The sequence below is a fragment of the Cryptomeria japonica genome, chromosome 1, assembly GCF_030272615.1.
Source record: "Cryptomeria japonica chromosome 1, Sugi_1.0, whole genome shotgun sequence".
In the NCBI taxonomy this organism is placed as follows: Eukaryota; Viridiplantae; Streptophyta; class Pinopsida; order Cupressales; family Cupressaceae; genus Cryptomeria; species Cryptomeria japonica.
Window position 1 is genome coordinate 637,697,458 of NC_081405.1, and position 23,826 is coordinate 637,721,283.

At 40.2% G+C, this 23,826-nt stretch overlaps 1 protein-coding gene across 4 annotated transcripts in view; it reads right to left on the minus strand.

Annotated features, from left to right (window-relative positions):
• LOC131042460 (branched-chain-amino-acid aminotransferase-like protein 2) overlaps positions 1-23,826 on the minus strand; it is a 243,702-nt gene that overhangs the window by 48,988 nt on the left and 170,888 nt on the right. For 3 of the 4 annotated variants that reach the window (XM_057975741.2, XM_057975743.2, XM_057975740.2), the window contains exons 7-13: positions 9,192-9,294; positions 8,710-8,883; positions 8,228-8,328; positions 7,886-7,940; positions 7,700-7,786; positions 7,486-7,537; positions 6,828-6,913 (exon numbers count right to left, since the gene is read on the minus strand). In XM_057975741.2, coding sequence (XP_057831724.1) covers positions 6,828-6,913; positions 7,486-7,537; positions 7,700-7,786; positions 7,886-7,940; positions 8,228-8,328; positions 8,710-8,883; positions 9,192-9,294 — 658 coding nt within the window. Of the gene's footprint in view, positions 1-6,827; positions 6,914-7,485; positions 7,538-7,699; positions 7,787-7,885; positions 7,941-8,227; positions 8,329-8,709; positions 8,884-9,191; positions 9,306-23,826 lie in introns of all 4 variants that reach the window. The other variant, XM_057975742.2, reaches the window with a different exon arrangement.

Here is a 23,826-nt window from a genome sequence, read left to right on the forward strand (position 1 = left end):
ATATTCACCTTGTGGCAGCCAAACATATATTGAGATATGTACAAGGTACAATTGGATTTGGCTTAAAATTTTCTTCTTGTGTAGAGCTGAACTTGCAGGGGTTTTCTGACTGAGACTGGGCAGGATGTGTACATGACAGAAAAAGCACTTCAGGTTGTTGTTTTAGTCTAGTTTCAACTATGATTTCCTAGTGCACCAGGAAACAATCTTGTGTTGCACAAAGTACAGCTGAAATAGAATATGTTGCAGCATGTGTAGCTGCAAGAGAAGCTATGTGGCTTTGGAAATTAATTGCAGGCTTGTTTGGACAACCTTTGGAACCTACTGTGATTATGTGTGATAATCAAAGTTGTGTGAAACTTTCAGTTAATCCAATATTTTATGATAGAAGCAAACATGTGAAAATTAAATATCATTACTTGAGAGACATGGTTCAGCGAAAAGCAGTTGAACTCAAGTACATTTCTACAGAGGAGCAGACTACAGACATTCTCACCAAGCCACTTCCGAGAATGAAGTTCTGTTACTTCCGAGAAAAGCTTGGTATGATGGAGAATGATGCACTTGCTGAGAGAGAGTCTCAGCTTCAGTGATACATTGTCTGTGTTTAATGAGTTCTTCTCTGTGAGAGAAGTTCGAGGTGAAATCCCTTGTTTAATGAATTCTTCTCTGTGAGAGAAGTTCGAGGTAAAATCCCTTGGTTAATGAGTTCTTCTCTGCAAGAGAAGTTCGAGGTGAAATCCCTTGATTAATGAGTTCTTCTCTGCGAGAGAAGTTCGAGGTGAAATCCCTTGATACACCCTCTAGGAGTAGCTATAGTGGAAGTCATGTGTATGACAATATGATTTTTATTTTTTGGTTTTATTCATCCTCTAGGAGTAGCTATGATGAATATTGTTATACTAAGATAACAAGTTTATTGAATAAAAAAAACTGTGATGTTTTATTTTTGTTGACATTTTCTGAGTTGCAAGTATGTGTACTTGTCATATTTTGACATAATAAAGATCTCTCTCTTGCTAAGAGGGAGTGTTGAAGATATAGCAGCGATAGAGATCATCTATGCAGTGACCTGATTTATTTCATCTAGGTTTCAGCTCTTTAGCTTCCGTTCTCATATTGTCTTGGTTGTTATCGGTGACTTTTCATGTTGCTACGGCTGACAGTGGAGGTGATGTGGCTGTCGGTGATGGTGATGAGGCTGTCGGTGTAGGTGTAACTGTCCATGCCTTTCCCTCTCCCTTCGTGTGACTCTTCACTAGGAATTCCGATGTGCTATATTATTATTCTTCCTTGTCTCATACTCTCTTCGAGAGAGAGAGTTTTATATATCGGCTTCTTTTCTTTGTGATCGGGTCTGTCAAATCAGAAATATTGTATATTCCTTCTGCATACAGAGTTTCAGATATTTGAAAGTTTTGGATTATATTCAAGTTGTATCAACTGAGTTCATTTTATGATTGATTCATAGAGAATCGAACTCGTATTATTATGATTGATAGTATTATGAGACTATCATCACTTGTATTCTTTTCTGAGATATAATAAAGTTAATTTTGAGTGGGCTGGGTTTTTCACCCTCAAGTGGAGGGTTTTCCCAGGATAAGGGCTTGTTCATTTGTGTTTCATTCTTTATTTTCTGTTCTCAGATTTTCATATTCTGGTTCAAGTTTTAACATGTGTATGTGTGTATGTAAGTGTGTATGTATGGATGAATGTATAAATACATACACACATATGCACACGCACACACACAATTGTGCTTAAACCATCAATTTGTTTTAAAGGTCTCTACCACTTGTATGCGGTGATCGAGTGAAAGAGAGCTATATCAGATTGTATTACTTTTGTTTTCATTTGCAATCTGTAGCACATAATTTCTTTGAAGATGCATCTTTCTTGTTAGATCATATCCCCTGTTTGGGGCGCTTTGATATAATTTTTAGTACGAAGATCCTCTATATGAGTGTTGTACCAGTTTACAATCAATTTTGCACGTTGTGAAGGGTTGTACAGCTCCATTTTCACCACACAAATTAACTTGTACTTGCTTGTCAACTAGCTGTACTGTTGCAGGCATGTCTATAACTCCAAAAAAGGTGAGATTAGCAGGCCATACATATTCAAAGAGTTGTATAGTTGTGAAATGATTGGTATTTATCTGATCAGAATTTATGCAACCTATTTCATGATTGTGCGCTTGCTTTTATGGATGACATACTTAATTAGTTGTAGTCTAGGTCTTTTACTAACAGTTATTTATCTTCATCAAATACCACATTTTATGTTTTGGGTCATATTGTTTGTGGATTGTAATGTCCCCTAAATTATTCCTTAGGAAATTAGGGAGCAATTAACTTGCAAATCAATTGCAAGAAACTTCTTTCTATAAAACTTCAATTGCAAGAGACTTCTTCTTATAAGAAACTCTAAATCCTTATGAATGCTGATAATGAAAACTAAGAGAATGACAATATATTAATTTAGAAATATAAAATCAATATATGAGAGTATCAGTATTATATAATCTGCATTTAACCAGTATCAGTATTAATTTAGATCTCTGCTCTTCCTGATGGATTAATATAAATTATGCAATGAATCTCCTTCTAATTCGCTGATAACAAGAATGCTATATTGCGTGTCTGATTGGTCCTTGAGAATATGCAATTATGGCGGTGCTATTTCTGATTTCTCACTAGAAGTATGCAACCTGATTTAGTGTCAAAGGTAGATGCTTGATTTGAGCAGATCCGATATTGGATACAAATAAGAGATAAAAGACAAATTCAATAATCCCATGAGAGTGTGACCAATTCCCATTATATTGCTTGCAAGATCGATGGGATGCATCCTTTAGTTTGTAAACAATCATACCCCCCCTCCACCATGTCTCTTCATAAGTAATGGTTTATTTCTAATTGCACCCTTATGATCATTTGTAATCGAAGTTTGTTTTATTAAACTAATCATTAGTTTGAATAACTAACCAATGAAATGGTTAGTGGCTGATCGAACTGGATGATTAATCTGCCAATGGATTAATTGGTGCGTTTGGATTTGATAATGAAGAGTATTTACATCAACCAGCTAATCCTTCCTTCCTCGTGACGACAATATGCATTACTGATAGGATGAAATCAATAAGAATTACCTTCAGATATCATAAGTCTCCTTCCCACAATAATAACTGATGGCCATATATGATGGTCTTCTGTTTATATGATCGGGTTACACAGTGATGATACTTTTCCATTAGCTTATTACAGCGATAACAACGAATGGATGTTGGATAAAAAATGGTCTTCAACATGAATGATATGGATTTTATATATGATCGATGTGGCATTGATATTTGAGTGTTGTTACGTGCTGCTTTCAATTGATGATAATGATGGAATATGTTACACATTGTCTCCATTGTTATGCCAATAGGGATTTGCCTACAAGACCTTCATGAGTACCTGTGTGACATCAGTATTATGATCACTGATTCAGTATACAGTATGTTCTTAAGTCTTCATTCCTTGATTATGAGAATGGGTACATATCAACTCCTTGTCTTCACCACTCCATCTTATTCTCTATGTTCCACTTGGAGGCTTGATAGGAAAATCGTCAAGTCTTATGGAATAAGATGATTTTCCCATAATTCCTTAAGGCTACAATTGTTATAAATATAAAACTACCTACTTAAACTATGTACAAATTGTTATTTTCTGACCACTCGCTAAATGAAGATGTTTAAAAGTCTCCCACCCTTGATCACATGATTGTTTATTGCTTCTTAACATTAGGTTAAAGATGGGGGCATCACATGGATAGAAATTATTATCAAATATTATGCAGTTTCATATTTCACTTTTCTGCAAATATTTGCTAAAGTGAAATATATATTGCAAAGGATTTAGATATCAATTCCCTGGCAAAGCTGTCCTTATCTCCATCCATGCTTTCAAATGAATTTCCTGTTATATCAGAATAATGGTTTTCCAGTTATTTGGATTTGCAAATTGATCATTTGTATTCCACTTACTTGCAAAAACCAAATATTGTAGTACTAGATGGTATACTGCCAATAGTTGATCAAATTAGTTAAGATCTTAGACGATTAACTACCTTATCCCTGTATTTCATTGTAAAGATACCAGCCTTTATCCATTTGATACCTTCTCTAATTCTTAGTATTTTATCCACCATGATTGGCATGTATCAGAATCTGGTGATTTAGTCTGTCATTTTGCCATTGACACAATTCCTCTTACATTTAACCAGTTTGCCTCAATCAAAAAAAAATCACTTTAAGTCATATTGGCTTGATCAACTCTATGAATTTTCTTATATTGTAATTTGGTCGCCTAGCCACCAATATATTTCAATGTGATTCCATTATCCTCATTCTAGTCTTTCTATGCTTTCACCTTGCCTGCTTTGGCTGTAATGTCCCCACTTTAGCAGTTGACCAAGCATATGTGCGTTAGCCTAGCTCTACATGGTCCCGAGGGCTAAGGAAGGGTTTAAAGGGATCTTGGAGTGTTTTAGCCTAGTCATTTCCAGTTCAAGCCAAAACGGAGTTGATTTACTTAGTTTCAGGCATACTTACTATTTTTAGTAAGTCAACAGGACACAACGGAGGCTAGTTCTGGTGATTGGATTCGATACTCCTTGGCGAGAGCTTTCCGACGAGTTATCAGTCGCGCTATTCGGAGTCCGATTGCTAGTATATTTTAATGCCTGAAGTGTTATTAAAGTAACATTTAATTTAATTGTAAAATATTCAAGTGTTACTTTAATATTTATTTTATGGGGATGTGTGCAAATCAAAGGGGCATCCAAGGGAGACATAAGTGAATATTTTAATATGTTTTATATTGCACATGTTTTATCCCACATTGTTTAAGTGAGTTGGGTCGACCCTTGGAGAAAGAATAAAAGGAAGCTTTTGTGGCTTCATTCAGCATGTTGAATTTGAGAAGAAATTGATGTGTGAGTTGCAGATCCTTTCTTGGCATTAGAGGACGTCTATCCTCTCGTGTGACATTCTAGACATCATTCCCTTGGGGTTTGGCCTTTGAAATCCATTGCTTTCAGCTTCATTAACAGGCAGATTGGGTGCATTCTGGGTGCATTTCCAGCTACAGGCAGCAACACTATTTGGGTGTATTTCCAGCTACAGGCCGCAACACTATTCACGCAGCACTATTCATGTCATTGTAGCAGCAAGATTGGAAAACATTTGATGGAGCATTATTGCTGGAGTATTTAGTGAGTTGAAAAATCTGCTATGTATTTGATTAATTCTGAAAATAATATCATATCAGCAGTAGTTCAATTTCCAGTTGCATATTATTGTAGTTTCATTCTTGATCATATTCTGTGATTTCAATTCTATGTAAAACAAACCAACATTTCATTTCCAGAGCCTTAAGGGAATTTAAAACATTAAACGGAGAAATAAGGAGTTGGATGCAAACTGTTTGATAAAATTCCTAGCAGCAGTTGGTATGGTTTTTGGGCATTCCGGGGTGTCCATTACATTGGCAACTTGGTGACCAGAAAGAGCAAGGATTTGAGTGATTGCCAAAAACAAAAATTAGTGGTTTTGAGCTAGAACCTTGTAGCGATTACAACAACTAATTAATGAAAAATCCAGCCAATCCATACCAACGGCAAGATTAATTTGAACAAAAGAAAACTATATTAACAATGAGAAACATAGTGCAAAATTGAAAAGAAATAACTTCTTACAAGCATTAAAATCTACTTTGAAGAATCGAAAAGCATGTGCTACACAAATTCTTTTATTACTAACTTTTCAAATTCTCACAACACAACACAATGATTCAACTTCAAACTTTGAATGAAACTTTTGCACTTGGTGTGGGCATTGTATAGACTCAATCATCCCTAATACATTCTCGATACCATACACACCGTCTCTAGATTTGGCTCATGAGAATATGCAATTTTGAGGATAAATTCTCCTATTAGTGATGAGTAGAAGAACTATATTTACCATCCCCTATCCTCTTTTAATGTGTAACAGTACTTTTGTATTTGTATTTCACATTTTCATTGCATGTTGAAAATAACTTGCTCTTAATTTATTAGTTAATATTTAATTTGCACTCTATGCAAACTCTTGTGCTTAGCACATATCAGGATTTGATGTTAGTTAAATTCCTTTCAACCAATTTGCAAGGGTTAGTAATGATTTCAAGATAAGATTTCCTTAGAGCTTGACTACATAAAAAGCTTCATTCCAAGTATGATTATATCATTTTTCTTAAAAAAAAACGTGTATATCGAGGAAAGAGATAATTTAGATAGTATATTTGGAATTTGAGTATGCACGTACATTTGCATTGTTCGTTTTGAGGGAAGAACATGTCACAAGCATATGATAGGAGACCCATGTTGTAACATATTAATGCATTTGAGGGAAAACAGGGACGTATAACATACAATAAGATTTCATTGTGATCTTACAAGATACCATTGTCTCATGTATGCAATCGATAACTTATAATTAATTAAAATTATGTAAGAATCAAGAATTGATACCCATCAAGCACTTCTTGGAAACTACCGTGGCTATTTAGGTCTTAAAGGCAATAAATTGAGAACTTACAATGACCACAATGACTTCTTTTGCATGGTTTTGGAACCATTGTTTTGGGCCATTAATATAACAGTAATATAGGCATTCCTTTGTATGAATATTATTGTTCACATATACAAAATTGAAATTGGCATACATCCTAAAGTAGCGAGTACAGTATTTTTCACTAAAAGGGAATGGGAAAAAAAACTGCAAGGGAACTTACATTTGGTGAATTGCGACGTGTAGAAGCAGTTACCAAGGAAATGCCACTGGAATTGTCATAGACTGGTGGCTTCCACTCAGCTAGAACTGCAATTTTAAATTTTCAAATTATAACCTAAAACTGTTGAATCCAATGAGCTTTTCAGCATTTGAAAATTTACAATCAGTGTTTTGAAAATTAATAAATTGTTGTTTTATAAAATGTAAATTTACAATGTCATCAAGGGGTAGGCAATGAAGTTCAACTGAGAAGTGAAGTAGATGTCTTTGCAATCTGAGACATTTGTAAAAGAACATAGAATATTTTTTTATGGCATTATTATATTAATGTAAATATAATCCTATAGAATTCAAGCATCTTATCTTTCCAAGATGGAAAAAAATTGCTAGTTACAAAAAAAACCTCTAAATCCATTTCCTTCAGTTGGCACCATAAACTGGATAATAGAAAAGAATGATGGTAGTGAGTCTCAAATGGGAGTTTACTAAAATCAATGACCAATGCAAAAACATGAACCATATATATTGATGCAAGTATTTTGTTTAACATTTCATCCAGTTGGAAATAAAATTCTTAATCCTAATGTTAACCATGTACTAGGAAACTCAATCCTCTGTAGGTCATTTTTTGGGTACAATATATGCATGAAAAGCACTACCTATCAAAGTGCATCCATACATATTGAATGCAGGGCTCATTCCTGAAGTAACCTGTATTGGACAACCAAAATGAAAGAGTTAAAAAATTCAAGTGGCAAAGATCTATTACAATAACTGAACAATGACCAAAAGCAAGAGGATATTTTCAAGCAATTTGTGAATTTTTTGTTTAAAATTCTTGGTGAGATAGAATATAAAGTATAGCCAACTTGCCTTTTTCCCACGTGTCAATGTGAGCCTAATGTGAACATTATTTCGCATTCCATTTGAAATGAGTGTTGTAAAAATTGCTCGTTTTACCTGAAAACATTGTATAAAAAGCTCAAGCATAGAGTGCAGGAAATCTATGGCTTTTTAAAACCTCTATTGCCCCAAATAATAGATGAGTCATATACATGCCTCACTTCGATCAGGGACATTTAAGAATGCCATAGCTTTTGCAGAATCAAATAACCTGTGCCAAAGAACAATTAATATAAACCTTATTATTGCATTGATGTGGAATTAAAAATTCTTATCAGGTCTATGTCACTTTAATGAACTAGAAAATGGATGTAACATGCCGCAAGCATAGCATCTTGCATATGTACTTTATAAGGAGACTAAAAAACAAAATTCAATTCATTTTGATCAGAAAATCGTTTGACTTTATTGAATACTTAGGCATATTGTAATTTGATGTTGCCTTTATTGAAATATAGAGAATTTTTAGTTGGACAATGGTAGATCTAGGATACAAACCTATCTAAATGGTCATCCAGTTTAAAAACTTTGCCATTATAAACACGAAGTCCTTCCCAAACCCCATCACCACCTTGAACAATTGAATCAAATACAGATACCTGTCCAAACAAACAGCTCACTAAATTTCTCAAGGTTTCTATTTTGCATTACAGTGTAATATCAGGTTTTCAAAAATATCATTATTTCAGCCATGCAAACAACCTATGGATGCATATGGACTTAAAAGTATTTCTTTGATTATTTTAAACTAAAATAATATACTCTAAATTTCAATCAGTAAAAGACAAAACGGAAACTATAAAGATATCTAAAACAAATGCAGAACGAAATTAGCAATTTTATGTGTGTTTTCTTGAAATAAATTTCAAAATGTATTTCCATACAAGCTTAATCAGCTTTAAAACAGAGGTCTTGATTCAACTGGTTCCATTTCTAGCGAAGACTTCAATACACGTGAGAGAAAGAGGTTAAATTGTCACCTTAGCACTTTCACGAGGAAGAAGCTCATCACCAACCCAAACAAGCAACTTCCCATTGGCTGGAACAGGAAGAGTTGGTACCATTGAGAAATTGGGCCGTAGAACATTGTTCTTGAGCATGTTGTAAAAGGGCATGCATTGTTCCAACAAACTATAAAGCTTAAATGGAAATGGCTGATCAAATGTCAAACATGTAAATTAGTAACATACAAAACAATATAGTCAATAATGGTTGCTTAATTACTACACATTAAGTAAAAAATGGATGTAAAGCAGGAGACGCATGCATCTTGGTTCTGTATGAGTTTTATCCTTACTGTATGGCCCACCAGGTGGGATTTTATAAGGCTCACTTCATCCAAGTGTGTGTAAATACCTAAATAAAGATGCATTCTGCTTGAAATAACTAAGCACACATATCAGGGTTCACCAGACAATTTTTTAAACAGAAAGCATTGTACAGCATAGCAAGAGATGAATACCTTTGGATACAATGGCGGACACTCAAATCCCGTGGACTTGTGAACACTTTTATACCACCACGGAGCCCATAAGCCATCTAGTTGCTTTGGACCAGCTTCCCATCTGCCAGAGATCTGATCAGCATTCCAGAATTCAAAATATAACTTTTCAACAGCAAAAAAGAGGAACGAGGCTTCTCTAATCTTATTATAAAGTTTAAAGTTTTTTATTTACTTTAAAAACAAATATATATCACATTGCCATAACAGGCATTAATCATCATGTAAACAAGTAGTTCAGCAACCCCAAGGAGAATGCATGGTTCAGATCATTACTATGACTATGACAAATGTATAAAACCTAAATATTCCAAGACTTTCCTAATCTTTACAAAAAGAAAAAAAACCAATAATTGATTGTATACAACTATTTTACACAAAAATGCTCTCCCAGAAGCTACAATACTGTCAATGATCTAAAAGGCCGCCCATGGGAAGCTTTTAGATGGAACTCCAAAGTAAATCCCACAACATTTATTTGCAGGTTCTGGTCAGATGGTGAGGGTTTGGCCTTTCTAGAGTGGATTAGATTAGTACAGTGCAACAGAGGCCACTCTTCTTGACTCAAGGTAAACTTTTCCTATAGCTTAATTGGTCTTAGTCACTTTTGAGAATAAATCTCATAGAAATTCAATGATTTGCAGCCTCGGTATAGAATTTGGTGAAAATCTTAATTTTGCAATAACTCTTTTAGTTCTACTCAAAATGACACCAAATCTGGATTGTAGTATGAGAAATGTGTTTGATAAACCCTCAAGATATCACAAAAAAAATTGTTGATTTCCAGTTGTGGGAGTAAATTAAGTGGAAACGCTAATGTAATCCAAATTCTGCAATATCACCTTGAATTCTACTCCAATTTCCTTCTATTTATATTGTAGATGCCTCAATGTGACCATAAAAATGTCTTTAAAAATTTTTTTAAAAAAAGAGATTTGTTTCCCAATACCACTTATAACAAAACAACTTGAACGATAGAAGAATAAAATATGAAATATGCTACAAATGCTTCATAATAATATGCCACTTTAAGGGGGGAACCTCCTAATCCATTTCAAGGGAATACCTCCAATAGTGTTTAACAAGAAAGTATACTACACATGATGATAATAACCATCCACTAGCTCCTATATATACCTAATAATGCCTTAGCTACCACCGAGGCTGACTTAGATAGTTGAGGATAACCCCTAGGATAACCTAACTACCTATATATGACTATAATAATGATAATATAGCTTATCTAAGAGTTAAGGTAACCACAAGCCAACTACTCATAACCCAATGCACACTATAGGGTTAGGGGCATATAGCACTATCATGAAGTTATGATGATCGTCTCCAAAAATTATCATAAATTGCATATTTAGTCATTCACAATTTCCTATTTCCATGTTCTAATGAAAATTAGGCAATAGAAGCTATACTCCTCATAATCATTTGTGGCTCCACGCTACTACTAGATGGCAATGATTCCTCCTCTGCCATATCCATGTCATCCAATGACAATCCAATCTCCCCTACCTCTATTGCAGCCATATACTCCATAGCTTGCCTCTCAAAAGAAGCAATCTCATCCTCTGTAAAAACGGAGGGCTCATCATCCTACATGGTCCAATCATTATAGGGATCAAACTCATGAAAATCAATAGGCTACTCAAATTTTTCCTCTACCTTTCTTATGCAAGGCCAAAAATTGTATTACACCAAAACTAGGCCATTGAGGCATTGTTGACTCAACTTATTACACTTCTTCATGTAAATGGCATCAAACGAACTCCTGTTACCTTCACAGCCAAAAGCACCACCAAGTTAACACAAAATTTGGAAGGCTCGCTTTTGTAGAAGTGGAATATTTCTACCCCAACCTTCCCTCAAGGACTTTCGAACAAGATATTCAAGATTTAGTGAATAAAAATATTATATTTATAATTGTAATTTGTAACATGCAAGATATAAGACTTCACTTTTTCTTAGTTGTTGTCTAGGTGGATCTTCCACATAGCTAATCGCGAAGAAAGGAGCTTCCCCCAAGCTTGCCTATAATTAATTAAAGAAGTCAGTAAAAGTGTCTTTAAAGGTGACTTAAGTTGTGCCACTAGACACCAAGGTACAAAAGGAAATTTATGTCACTTTACGGGAGAAATTAAAAGGCAACTAATATATATTTATTTATTTTAAAGGGTGGCAAACATCATAAAGTGTTTTTGAAAGAGAAGCAAAAGTGATAATACTAGGCATGGGGTACAAAGTGGTGATTTAAAAGGTTGTTTTAAAAAGAAAATTAAAAGTGACTAAAAAATAAGATTAAAAGTAATATAAAATGAAAAACGTTTAAAAAGTCACTTTATTTTTATTAATGAGAGGAAAAGTGAAAGAAACAACAGTTTATTTTAATTCCCTATAAGTGCCTATAAAAAGAGACTTGAGAAAATCGTTCATTCTTGGCATTTGATATTAAATTGAATCCCCAGTTGTGGAGTTGGGCAGATTTCTATTGCCCTACGATAAAAAACCTAAAGTGAAGAGAAGTTTTGGGATTGAAAGATCTTCCCTAAACAACGTTATGGTCGATTCATAAGGAGTTGATATCAGAGTTTAAAAATTTGTGGAGAGAAAGAAATATCTTTCCAATATACATTGTGTTGAAGATAAAAACTTATATTGAGATTTGTAGACAAATAATAAAAAACAACCATGGATTTCTTTGAAGCTTCCTTGCATATGTTTCAAGTTTGGTTAAGACAAGGGTTTATTCTACTCACTCCCCTTTTTGAAGAGGTTTAGGGTCTCCAAAGTTGAACCATAATTACAAGACTCTCCTCGACTCTCCCAGACTCAACGAATGTTTAGTCCTTACAGTGAGGTTGGTAAACTAATGGATAAACAGAGATATTCCACACGTACCAACAACTCATATAACAAGAACATTAATGTATATTAAAGCATAGATAACAATTACATAACAGTTGTGGCAGAATGATGATATCTTGATTGGATTCCAAAATATGCTAGTAGAATGCTAACTTGTCGAGGTTCCATCCATACATTATATAGACCCAACAGTTGGCCAAGTTGCCAACCGTCACTAACTACCAACTACCCCACGGGAACCTCTCGGCAACTCATACATAACAAAACATAAAACACCCAAACCAACTATAAACTAACATGTGTTATTGACCCCTAACATCAGCCCCCCCCCCAAAAAAGAAGTCATCTTCCAGACGACTAAGACAACAAGAGCTGGAACAACAAAACAAAAGACTAAGACTAAGGAGGGAGAGGAGGCATCCTTGTCATGACCGAAGAAGAAGGTTGTCGCCCCGTGTGGAGTCTGAGATTCTTCTTCGCAATCAGTTGTCGCTCACGTGCCTTCTTGACCATGTGTGCAGCCTCCAATAGTTTTTTGTCCTTCTGCTCCATCTACAGAGTGAGGTCAACCACCTGTGTTGCCAATGCCTGTGCTTCCTTCTCCTCCATGCTGCAACAGGCCTTATAAGTGGTCACCTTTGTCTCCAACTCAACCCTCAAGTTCTTCACTACTGCGGCCAACTATGCACGCTTTTCCCCTTCCTTCTCCAATTTTGCTACGTACAGTCGCTGGGTCTGTTGCTCCATCTAACTCTGTCGCATCTGTAGGTAGACATTCCGGAACAATCCCTCCATACTGCGCAAGGTGGCTCCCAAGCTGCCCACTCCCTCCACCAATCACATGTGCTTCCACTCCTGTACCATCTCCGGCATACTACTGTCTGGCCACTCCCGCTGCTCAAAGTGGTGTGCAAACTCCTCACATCCTGAAGCCATGAGGTGGAATAGCTTCTCAGCGTCAGCTGAATTGCCGACATCCATTTGTCCAGTCAACTATGCCATACCTCAGGCTATATCTGAGATCCCATGTATCTCCCCAAGGAACCGCTGGAGCAAGCTTGCTGGATCGCTACGATCTAGCGGTGTGAGGTGAAGACCTGTCAGTGGTCCTTCGAACCTACTCTCCTCGACATCAATGATCTTCCGATCATGTCTACCACCTCCAGTCGCTCTATCCTGCTCCTCTACAGACATATCTCATCCTGGACCTGACTATGATAAGAGTGGTCCTATGCTGTGTCTGGCCTTGTCCAACTGCCATGGCGTGTGGTAGGGGCAAAGTGGGAAGGTGAGGTGTGAGTGCAAACTGTCCTAGCCACTCGTCCAAAGATGCATCTATATCCTTGTCAGCCAGTGTGTCCAATACCGCTAACTCCTCCAGACCATCTCCTACTGCCATTGGTAAATCCCTGGACTCATTCCCTCTTTATGGTATTGTATTGCCCTCAACTGCTACGGTCCCCTCTGTACTAGTACATGTCGTACCAGTACTTGTCTCTTGTACGACTACTTCCTGTATGGTTGCCTTCGGTGCAGCTTCCTCTGGTACGGCTGCCTCATGTACTGCTACCTCCAGACTATGTTGCACATCCTTCTCTGCCACCGTACAGTCCATCATTCCTACGCCACCTAAGTCACTACCCGTACGGTCTGCTGCTGGTACGGCTTGTGATTCGAGTACGGCCAAGCCGATCTGTGACAGTGACACTCGTTGTTGTGCTGGAGGCTCCCCTTCATCAACTCTCCTGAACAGCACTCCTACTGGTCTTACATGGCCTACCGGGCTAGGCACTGTGAGTGCTTCCTGCGTTACCAAGTGCACTGAAGGAGGTAATTTGGGGGGTGTGAATTTGTCCCGCGTGGTTTTCCACTGTGCTCGTAGTCCTCCATGCTACTCTTCCTCCTCCTCCCCTTCCTCTTGTTGTGATTTCGCCTCCTCTTCTTCTTTGCCGGCAATGTGTGGTGCCATGCAGAATCCTTCATCTCCACTCTCTTGTTCCTCCGTTTCCTCGGCCTCCTCATCTGAATCTTCCATGCCGCTATCTTCTTCAACCTCGACTGCTACGTTCAGCTTCCTCCTCCTCTTTGTTGATTGTATGGCATCACCAAGAGTGTCCAGGTGGACATAATAGTACATGGATGGTTTGTTGGGTTCCACCCTACCGCGTGGTTCAAAAGTACCCCACATCTCTGGAGGTACCTGTAAACGCACTGCATCCAGGAACAGACTAATGGCGTGGTGGCACATATAGAATGTTTTATGCTCCAATTTAAGGAAATCATGAATCCTCTCAGATAAAAGTTGTCCCCAGTTGTAAACTTTGCCACACTTGATGCCATTCATCAACCCTATCATCCAGATGGCTATATCAGATGTGCGGCTGGCCCCTGTGAGTCAACTTTTCACCAAGTCCTTCAGCATCCTCCACTCTCCCGATGCAATAAAAGCATGCTTCAATCCCCTACTATCAGACTAGACACTCTTCCATTGTTCTTTCGTTAGGTCATCTCTACACACCAAGTCCAACAGCCACTTCTTTTTCTCTTTGGTGAGCTTCTTGGTCGGTTTTGCCGCAGATGCTCCCTTCTCAGGTATACCAAATACCCTCCTAAAGTTCTCAGCCATGAAGGAAACCCGTACTATGCAACCCTGGAACTGAATGATGGAGGCTCTTTCATGGCGGTTGTATCCAGACACTATGGTCCACAGCACAGGTTCAAAATCCTTGATATTGAATGTTGCCATCTGAATGGCATGGTCCACCTGTGCTTTTCTGAGAGAATCCTTTATCACATGGTCGGAAGGGGTTTCCTCCCACCAAGCACGGCATTTGCTGCCGATAACGCTCTCAAAGGCCACATTTCTGCAGTGATTCCTTTCGGGTCCTTCTGTACCTTTGATCTGATCTTCGCCTTCTTACTATTGATGGATGGGTCTGTAGCGGTAATGGTTGCACTGTGACTGCTTTGCCCTGAACGCCTATCTATTTTCCTATCCTTCTCAAGTCCTTGACCGTTATTATAACAGTCTGAAATTTTGGCATGCCAGTTTGTACGGACCATTGTACTAGCTACCTCCTCTACACTGTACGGAGTGGTCCATACAATCCCCTTTTCTGACCGTACTACTTCTCCAACTCGCGTGAACTTTGCACACAGTTCCATACGGATGGCATGAATTTTTATGCTGATACCTTCTAATTTTCTACGCAACTCCTCTGCGTGTATAGACGCCAAGAGATCTCCTTCCTTCAACAGCTGATATTTGTATGAGATCATAGGTTTATTGACCTTTTTACGCGATGTTGTGTCTTCTTCTATGTCGTACAATATGACCCCCGTACCACTTGCTTGCCTCGCGCATTGTGTGACGTACGGTATGGGCGTACGGTTTTTTGGTCTCTCTTGACATACGCTATGGCTGTACGGTTTTCCTCGTGTTGTATGTCGTACGGCTCCCTGACCCAATTGTCGCAGGTCGTACGGTGTTCAGACCCCTTCACCTCTTGGTCATACTCTGTACGGATTTTGCTTGCCTTTTCAGCCTCCGTCGTATGACGTATGGACTGCTTCAGTTGTTGACCGTACTTCGTATAGATTTGTTTCCTCCTCTCAGCCTCCGTCGTACGGCGTACGGATTTCGTCTTCACTCTTCAATTTTTCTCCTTCGCTGATTCTACTTTAACTCTCTTGATTCTGCCTGTATGCTATGTACAAATGGGCTCAATGGGGCTTTATATAATCATTTGATTTCTCCAGGGTTAGGATTGGGCATAAATACTTCATTGATTTTTTGTACAATAAATGCCTCTTTAATAATTGTATTTTTCCCTTACTTTCAATAATTTTGCCTTACATCTTAATTTTTTAATGCTTATTAACCCTGGCCTCTTTATTTTTTCTAAGTACTTTTCATTTCCAACTTTTAGTACCCCCTTCTTTAACAATTGTTTTAAAATCTTCACCCGATAACATTTCTTAAATTCAACCTTTCGTACCTTCAATTTACTAAGGTGTCCCGAGATCCGTTTTCGTCGTGCATTTAGCCCTTTCTGATCTACAGGATAGTTTATTGCCTTTTCAGATGCCTCTAAATTTTTTCGTCCCCTATGCTTCCTCTTTGTTGTAAAGATACTTGATTTACTTGATTTTTTCTTTGTTGTTCCTTTGCCATGCGTTCTGATTTCCATCCACTTTTTATTTGGTCATTGGTCGACATCTCCATCTTCTATGTTCCTCTTTACTCCTGAGGGGTCGTCCTGGGGCCTTAACTTTATCTTTGAATCATGCAATCACATACATATGTGCGGCATCCTCCTATACCATTCTTCAGCACAACATGTCCCCATGTACTTCAGATCCCATATCTTATCGACCAACGGAGCGGGTCCCACTCCCTTATACCGCCCGTCGACATATCAACCTCCGTACTGCTGGTACCATGTTACCTTTTCTCCGTCCACCTTCGGGGGTCCTACGGGGTTAGGTATCACCCGGTACAATGAGTTTGGCTCGGCTTCCAATTCGCTTGGCTGCGAGGCGATGATGAACAAGTCTTCAGTTTTCGGCACCATCTTCAAACAGGGGCCTAGAGTTGCCTCGTACTCCTCTAGGTCAAGTTCTTCATCCAGGTCTACAAGTTCCTCCTCTTTATTTTCATTCTCGGCTTTCGTTTTGGCTTCGGCTTCTTCATTGATTTCATACGCTACATACCCCTCTCGAAGACCCTCATATGGGGCCCACTTCTTCCAATGAAATGAAATCCGTACCCACACAGTCGGGTCCCCAAAGTACGCATTTGTGAGGTGTTTCTTGATCCTTGGAACTGCAACACCTTCCACCTGCCTCGGCACAAGTCGTTCTTCCATGAATGTGAGCGGTTTTGCCCAATCTTCGTCCCTTCAATAAGGCTCTGCTTTCACCACCGGGTCTTCTTCCACTTCCCTACTTTGCCCGATGGTCCAATCTCCCTTTGTAGCGTATCCCAACATGTTGATTGCTATCACAGGTTTGTTTCGCTCTCTATAAACTTTCAATTTCGAACCATTTACTAGGCCCCCAAATGGGTTGTCGTCCAAGGTGGATAGCTTCACTGCTCCGTTCTTCCCGACCTCCCTGATTTTATAGGGTCCAAGCCAACGAACTTTGAACTTCCCTGGTCGCAGTTAGTTACGGCCGTTATACTTCAATACCAACTGCCCCAGTCAGAAGTTGACTCGCCGCAGGTCTTTGTCATGCCAGAACTTTCGCTGTCGTTGCGCTACCTTTGTTGCCCATTGTGCCATTACCCTTCGCTTGTCCAATTTTACCAGGTTGTCAAGCCTTGCACTCAGACTCTCTTCATCACCAACTCTATTGTCCACTGCCACCCGCAGGCTTGGTACGGTGTATTCCGTAGGTACCACGGCCTCTTGTCCGTACATGAGCTAGAATGGGGTATGCCTTGTAGTGACTTTGTAGGTTGTGCAGTAAGCCCATAGTACTATCGGTAGCCTTTCTTCCCAATCCTCCTGCTCCACCCCACATGACTTATAGATTATTGACACCAATACCTTGTTGGTCGCCTTCGCCTGTCCGTTCGCTCGTGGGTAGTACGGGCTAGAGAGATTGCGGAAGATTTTAAACTCAACGGTCATGGTATGGATCACTTGGTTGACGAAATGCACTCCCCGATCACTTGTGATTTGAAGGGGTATCTCGTACCTGGTGACAATTTGTTCATACAAGAATCGTGTCGTACTAATAGCAATGTTATCTGGTAGGGCTCTCGCTTCTGCCCACTTAGTGAGGTATTTTGTAGCTACCACAATATATTTGCATCTATGCATATTGTTTGGCTTCAAAGGCCCCACAAAATCTAGACCCCACCTTTCAAATAGCTCATGCGGCTGGGAGGGGAATAGGGGCATGAAGTCCCGTTTGAGTGGATTTCCCGCACGTTGGCAAGTGTCACACCCGACCACCCACTCCCAAGCATCAGTGTGTAGAGTTGGCCACCATAGACCGGCTAGAAGTACTTTCTGCACGGTTGCATCAAGTCCCATGTGTCCCCCTGCTAATCTGTCATGTGCTTCCTTCAAGACACTAGGGATTTCCTCCTCCATAACACATCTCCTCAAGATTTGATCAAGTCCCATTTTATACGGAAGACCGTTGATCAGTTGGGAAGGTCTTACTCTTTAGTGCCAGTTTTCGTCGTTCCCCTGGTAGCATCCCCTGCGGAAATGTGGAAGTAGAGAGGTACTGGCTGATCTTCTCGTACCACGATGGTAGTACTACAATCTGGAATAAGTGCGCATCCGGAAAGTCCTCATTTACCCCTTCGGCCGACTCTCCTAACCTGATCCGTGACAGTTGATCAGCTATCACATGGGACTTCACTAGCCGCACAATAATGGTGAAGGTGAATTCTTGCAAAAGTAGCAGCCATCTACTTACCCGACCTTCAATGATCGGTTTATTTACCAAGTACATCAATGCCTAGTGGTCCATGTAAAATGTGAACAGGGTAGCCAGCAAGTAGTGACGAAACTTTTGAACGACATACACCATCCCGAGTGCCTCCCTCTCCATTGTACTGTAGTTTCGTTCGGCCCTTGACAAAAGTCGACTAGCGAAGAAGACGGGGTGATCCAGTCCCTGCGTCCCCACTTGTGCGAGGGTGGCCGCAATGGCAAAGTTGCAAGCATCCACGTGTACGTGAAACTCTTTATTCCAATCCGAGTACACCACGATTGGTGCACTCACCAACCGATCCTTCAGTTCCACCAAGGCTCCTGCCTGCTCCGTACCCCACACGAACGGCTCTCCCTTCCTTGTTAGCTTGTCTAGGGGCCAAGAGACTTGCGCAAAGCCTTTGATGAATCTCCAACATGGCCTAAAAATGACTTCACCACTGTTACATTCATCTAACTCTCCATATTGATGATCACCCCTATCTTGTCCGAGTCTGTCTTTAGTCCTTTACAAACAATGTGGCCAAGGAGCTTCCCCTGCGATACCATAAACCTGCACTTCTTCGGGTTAAGAGCTAGCCTAGCTTTCTGACACCTCTCCGTACATTCTCCGAGTGCCTTCAGATGACTGTCCTGATCACTGAAAATAGACCAGTCATCCAAGAACGCCCTAAAGTTCCCTATGGACATTTTGTCAAAGATGTGTAAGTTTCTTGTCTGGAAGGTTGCCAGTACATTACATAGCCTGAAGCCCATGCGATTGTAGGCGTACACCCCCTCTTCCACCACGAATGCAGTCTTTAGCTTATCTTCTTCTGCAATACTTATCTGATTGTATCCCAAGAACCCATCCAGAAACGTGTATATCTCGTGCCTAGCTACTTCTTCCAAGATGTTGTCTGTGAATGGGATTGGAAATGGATCTTTGATTGTTACTGCGTTTAGGTACCTGAAGTCTATGCATATCCTTATCGGGTTAGCCTCCTTCTTGAGAGAAATGACTATTGGGGAGACCCAGTCACTTGTCTCCACCTTAAATATGATCCCAACCTCCAACATTTTGCTGATTTCCTCATTCACCTTGGCCACGTAGTTCATGTTCATTTTGTATGGTCTCCTCCGTACGGGTTGGGCTCCTAGTACGAGGGATATGCGGTAAACGCTCCGTTCCAAAGGTACCCCCTTCAAGTCCTTGTAGGTCCAAGCAAAGAAGTCCTTGTACTCCAGGAATATCCTAAAGGTTGCCGCCTTTTGGTACGAGGTTCCAATCATCCCCTACGAGTATCACCCGCGGGTCCTCGTCCTTGCCTAGATTGACTTTTTTCACATCAGTTTCCTCATACTTGATAGGTTTATCCCGTTCAAACCAATGGCCTGGTGTGTAATCCACCCGTGCCACCCCTTCCTAGTACCTACCGTACTCCGAGGTAAATGATTGTTCTTCCGTATCGCCACTTGATTCCCCAATCTTGCATATTTGCAGCATGTGGCACTCCGGGTGGAAGACCTCGTAGTCCTCCATCTGCCACTGGAAGAGTACAACCAATGAACTAGTTTCATCTTCAGAGCATCCGTCCAGTTCCAGCACTCCTTCCTTGTTGGGTTCCATCCCTCCTCTGTCTCCTTCAGAACCCCACTCCCATCTGTTTGAGTCCTCCGAGTTGGAGTCAAAAACGCAAGCTCTTCACTGACGGCTTGGTTCCTCGGGTCAATCACATACTTATGGCCTTCACTCTCAATCGAGAGTGTATTCTTCTTCCAGTTATGATTGGCTCTGGCCATGATCAGCCATCCCCTTTCGAGGAGGGCGTCATACGCTTTCCTCTCCAGTGGAATGACTATGAAGTCCAGAAGGAATTGTTGTGTCCCAAACAACACCTTTTGTGCCATGGGAGTCCCGAGGGGTTTGACGTCATGCTGATCCGTGCCGACGAGGTGCAATGTTGGTGGCCAGAGGGTAGGCTTGCCAAGACCCCTCTAAGTTTCTGCCGGTAGCACATTGACGCCAGACCCGCCATCCACAATGGTGTTTGTGAGCTTCTTCCCCATTATCTCCATCTCTACCACGATAGGTTTCCATCCAATGCTTACGATGAGCAGCCTAGTATCTATGGCATCCATACCAAGTTCCGTCACCGGAGCCGCACTAGATGGTTATGTCGCCGTTCGGTGTTCCTGGTCGACGGTGGTGTCACTGGTTGCATTTGTCAAGGCCATCCTCAACTGCGGCATGGTCTGTAGGAGGTCAGATACCTATACGGGTATAGTGGTCTGTAACATCTACTTGATGATAGTTTTTTCCAATCTCGACTGAAGTGGACTATTGGCAGTCAGGTGCGAGGCGCTCCGTTCTTCCATCGCACATTCAATGTCTGCCCCGGTCTCCTAGAGTCTTTCCTTCTCCGTGCGAGGGTAAGGGTACATCGCTTTCTTACTTTGCAATCTTGTGATTGCCAGTACACCTTCCTACGGCTCCTTTACCTCTAGCATATTCACCCCTTTTTGCTTTGGACACTCTGTGTCCTCATGATTTCCCAGACCGCACCATTTGCACAGCAAACTCCCCGCACTATCTCCATTTTGACATTCCCAGGCAAAGTGACCCCATTCGTTGCATTTCCGGCATTCGATCATTGGTCGTCCTTTTGCGTCGTACTGAATTCTACTCCTCGGCGTGTTATTGTTGGACCTGTTGTTACCCCGCCGATTGTTTCGATACCCTCCATGAGAGGCGTTCGAGTTTGCTGCCAACTTCGGAGGTGTCGTTGGTGGTGTGACTTGGTTGAGTTGGGCGTACAGCACTTGGGTGCTCCGTGCTTGCAATTTGTACGAGCATTCCTTGATGGAATGTCCCCTTACTTGGCAAATGTCACAGAAGGCTTTTCGACGGCAATTCCCCTTAGTGTGCCCTTTTGTCTTACAGTTGGTGCACCATAGTTCCTTTCCTTCCTTGCCATTTTCTTTGTCACCCTTCAGTTCTTTAATCATCTTCATCATATCCCTTCAGAGTGCTTGTACGGTTTTAGATTCCCCGTCGTTGTCTTCATCTGTACTATCACCATCACTCACCCGGCGCTTCCCTCGAGATGTCTTATTTTCACTCTCAATATCCATCGTGCGGTTGTATGCTTTGTCATACGAGGGCGAAGGAACCACCTTCATCTTCCGTCTGAGGGACGATACCAATCCTTCGACAAACCATCTCTTCTTCAGGCCATCAATTGGCTGGTTCTCCATTTGTTGAGCAGTTCCCTCAGCCTTCTGTTGTAGGCCCACACACTTTCACTTTTTCCCTGCTTGGTATTTTAAATCTCCGCCACGACTTCATTGTCATCCTGTAGGAGTTTAAACTCCTCTTGGAAAGCCTTCTTCAAGTTGTTCCATGATGTTTTATACTGGGCATCCAGGTCCATATACCAGTCAATTGCTATCCTTCGCAGGGTGGTCGGAAATGCCTTCAACCAGTAATCCTGGTCGTCTTGGCCATTTGCCTCCCAAATGGTCACGCATGTCTTACAATGTCGTACGGGGTCCTCTGACCCGTCGCCCATGAATTTTGGAAGCTTTTGTTTCTCTAGAGTGTGTGTCATTGTCTTTGTCTAGAGGGTTTTATGTAGCACCTGAAAGTTATTATATGCCTGGAAGGAATTATGTATCTGGAAGGTACCGTACGCATTTGACCTGGTTGGACCCCTGTCCTCAGGGCTCTGGTCACCCTCCCTCCTATAGTCCCTCCTTCTCGAGGTTTCTAGGTTTGACCCACCTATTTTGGTTTCCTCCGTCAAGGACAAATTCCCAATGTGAGATAATACATATAGTACTTTCAGACTCCCTCTGCATGTACTGCATGACCGACACGACCCACAACTCTACCAAGGTTGTCGTCAACTGATCCTCTCGTGCCTCATCCTTGGTACCTTCTTCATGTGTGTCAATGTCTACGACAGTTAATTGTTGGTTGAATGGCCGACCTGTTAATTCCTTCCGCATGCAACCATAGTTATCTTTAGGTTCGTACAGGCAACGGTGCCAAAATGTTTAGTCCTTACGGTGAGGTTGGTAAACTCACAGATAAACAAAGATATTCCACACATACCAACAACTCATATAACAAGAACATTAATGTATATTAAAGCATAGATAACAATTACAGAACATCTATTGCAGAATGATGATATCTTTATTGGATTCCAAAATATGCTAGTACAATGCTAACTTGCTGACGTTCCATCCATACATTATATAGACCCGACAGTTGGCCAAGTTGCCAACCGTCACTAACTACTAACTACCCCACAGGAACCTCTCGGCAACTCATACATAACAAAACATAAAACACCCAAACCAACTATAAACTAACATGTGTTATGGTCAATTCATAAGGAGTTGATATCAAAGTTTAAAAATTTGTGGAGAGAAAGAAAAATCTTTCCAATATACATTGTGTTGAAGGTAAAAACCTATATTGAGATTTGTAGACAAATAATAAATTAGCAACCATGGATTTCTTTGAAGCTTCCTTGCACATTTTTTAAGTTTGGTTAAGACAAGGGTTTATTCTACTCACTCCCCTTTTTGAAGAGGTTTAGGGTCTCCATAGTTGAACCAGAGTTACAAGACTCTCCTCGACTCTCCCAGACTCGATGAATCTAGAGGTGAGTCGAGTCAAAAGAGGCCCAAGGACCTGACACTCAGGTCTAGGAAAGTCTTGCAAGACTCACTAGACTCAACAATTCTTGTGGTCAAAACTGTGTTGAGCAATTAGAAACAAAAAGAAATAAATAAACTTAAAACTCAAAAGTCTTCACTGATGATGACTTGGCATGGACTGATCATGTGGATCAAGAGGCAAAGGCAATAGCAATGGCAAAGAAAGAGGATAGAGCATGAGGATCTGAGCCTGAGACATAGGCAAATATCATGGCCGCATCATCATCCAGGGACCCAACTTAGATGCACATACAGGATGGTCAGGGAGGCCAAGTGATATAGCCTCCTCTAAACCATAGACCTTGAGAATTTGTTTTAATACTTGTTTAAAACTTTTGATGCCATGGATTTCATATCCCATGAGTTTTGTATACATTTGACACTATTTATATATCTAATATGTTATTTCCTTTAGGTAAAATTAGTGTTTATACTTATGTGATCGATGTATACTTCTATATGTGATCAAAATAGCTTCTATTTGATGAGATTATTGTGTTTTTAAGGTTTATTTATTAAAGGGTACATGAAACAAATTTTAAATCATTCAAAAATTC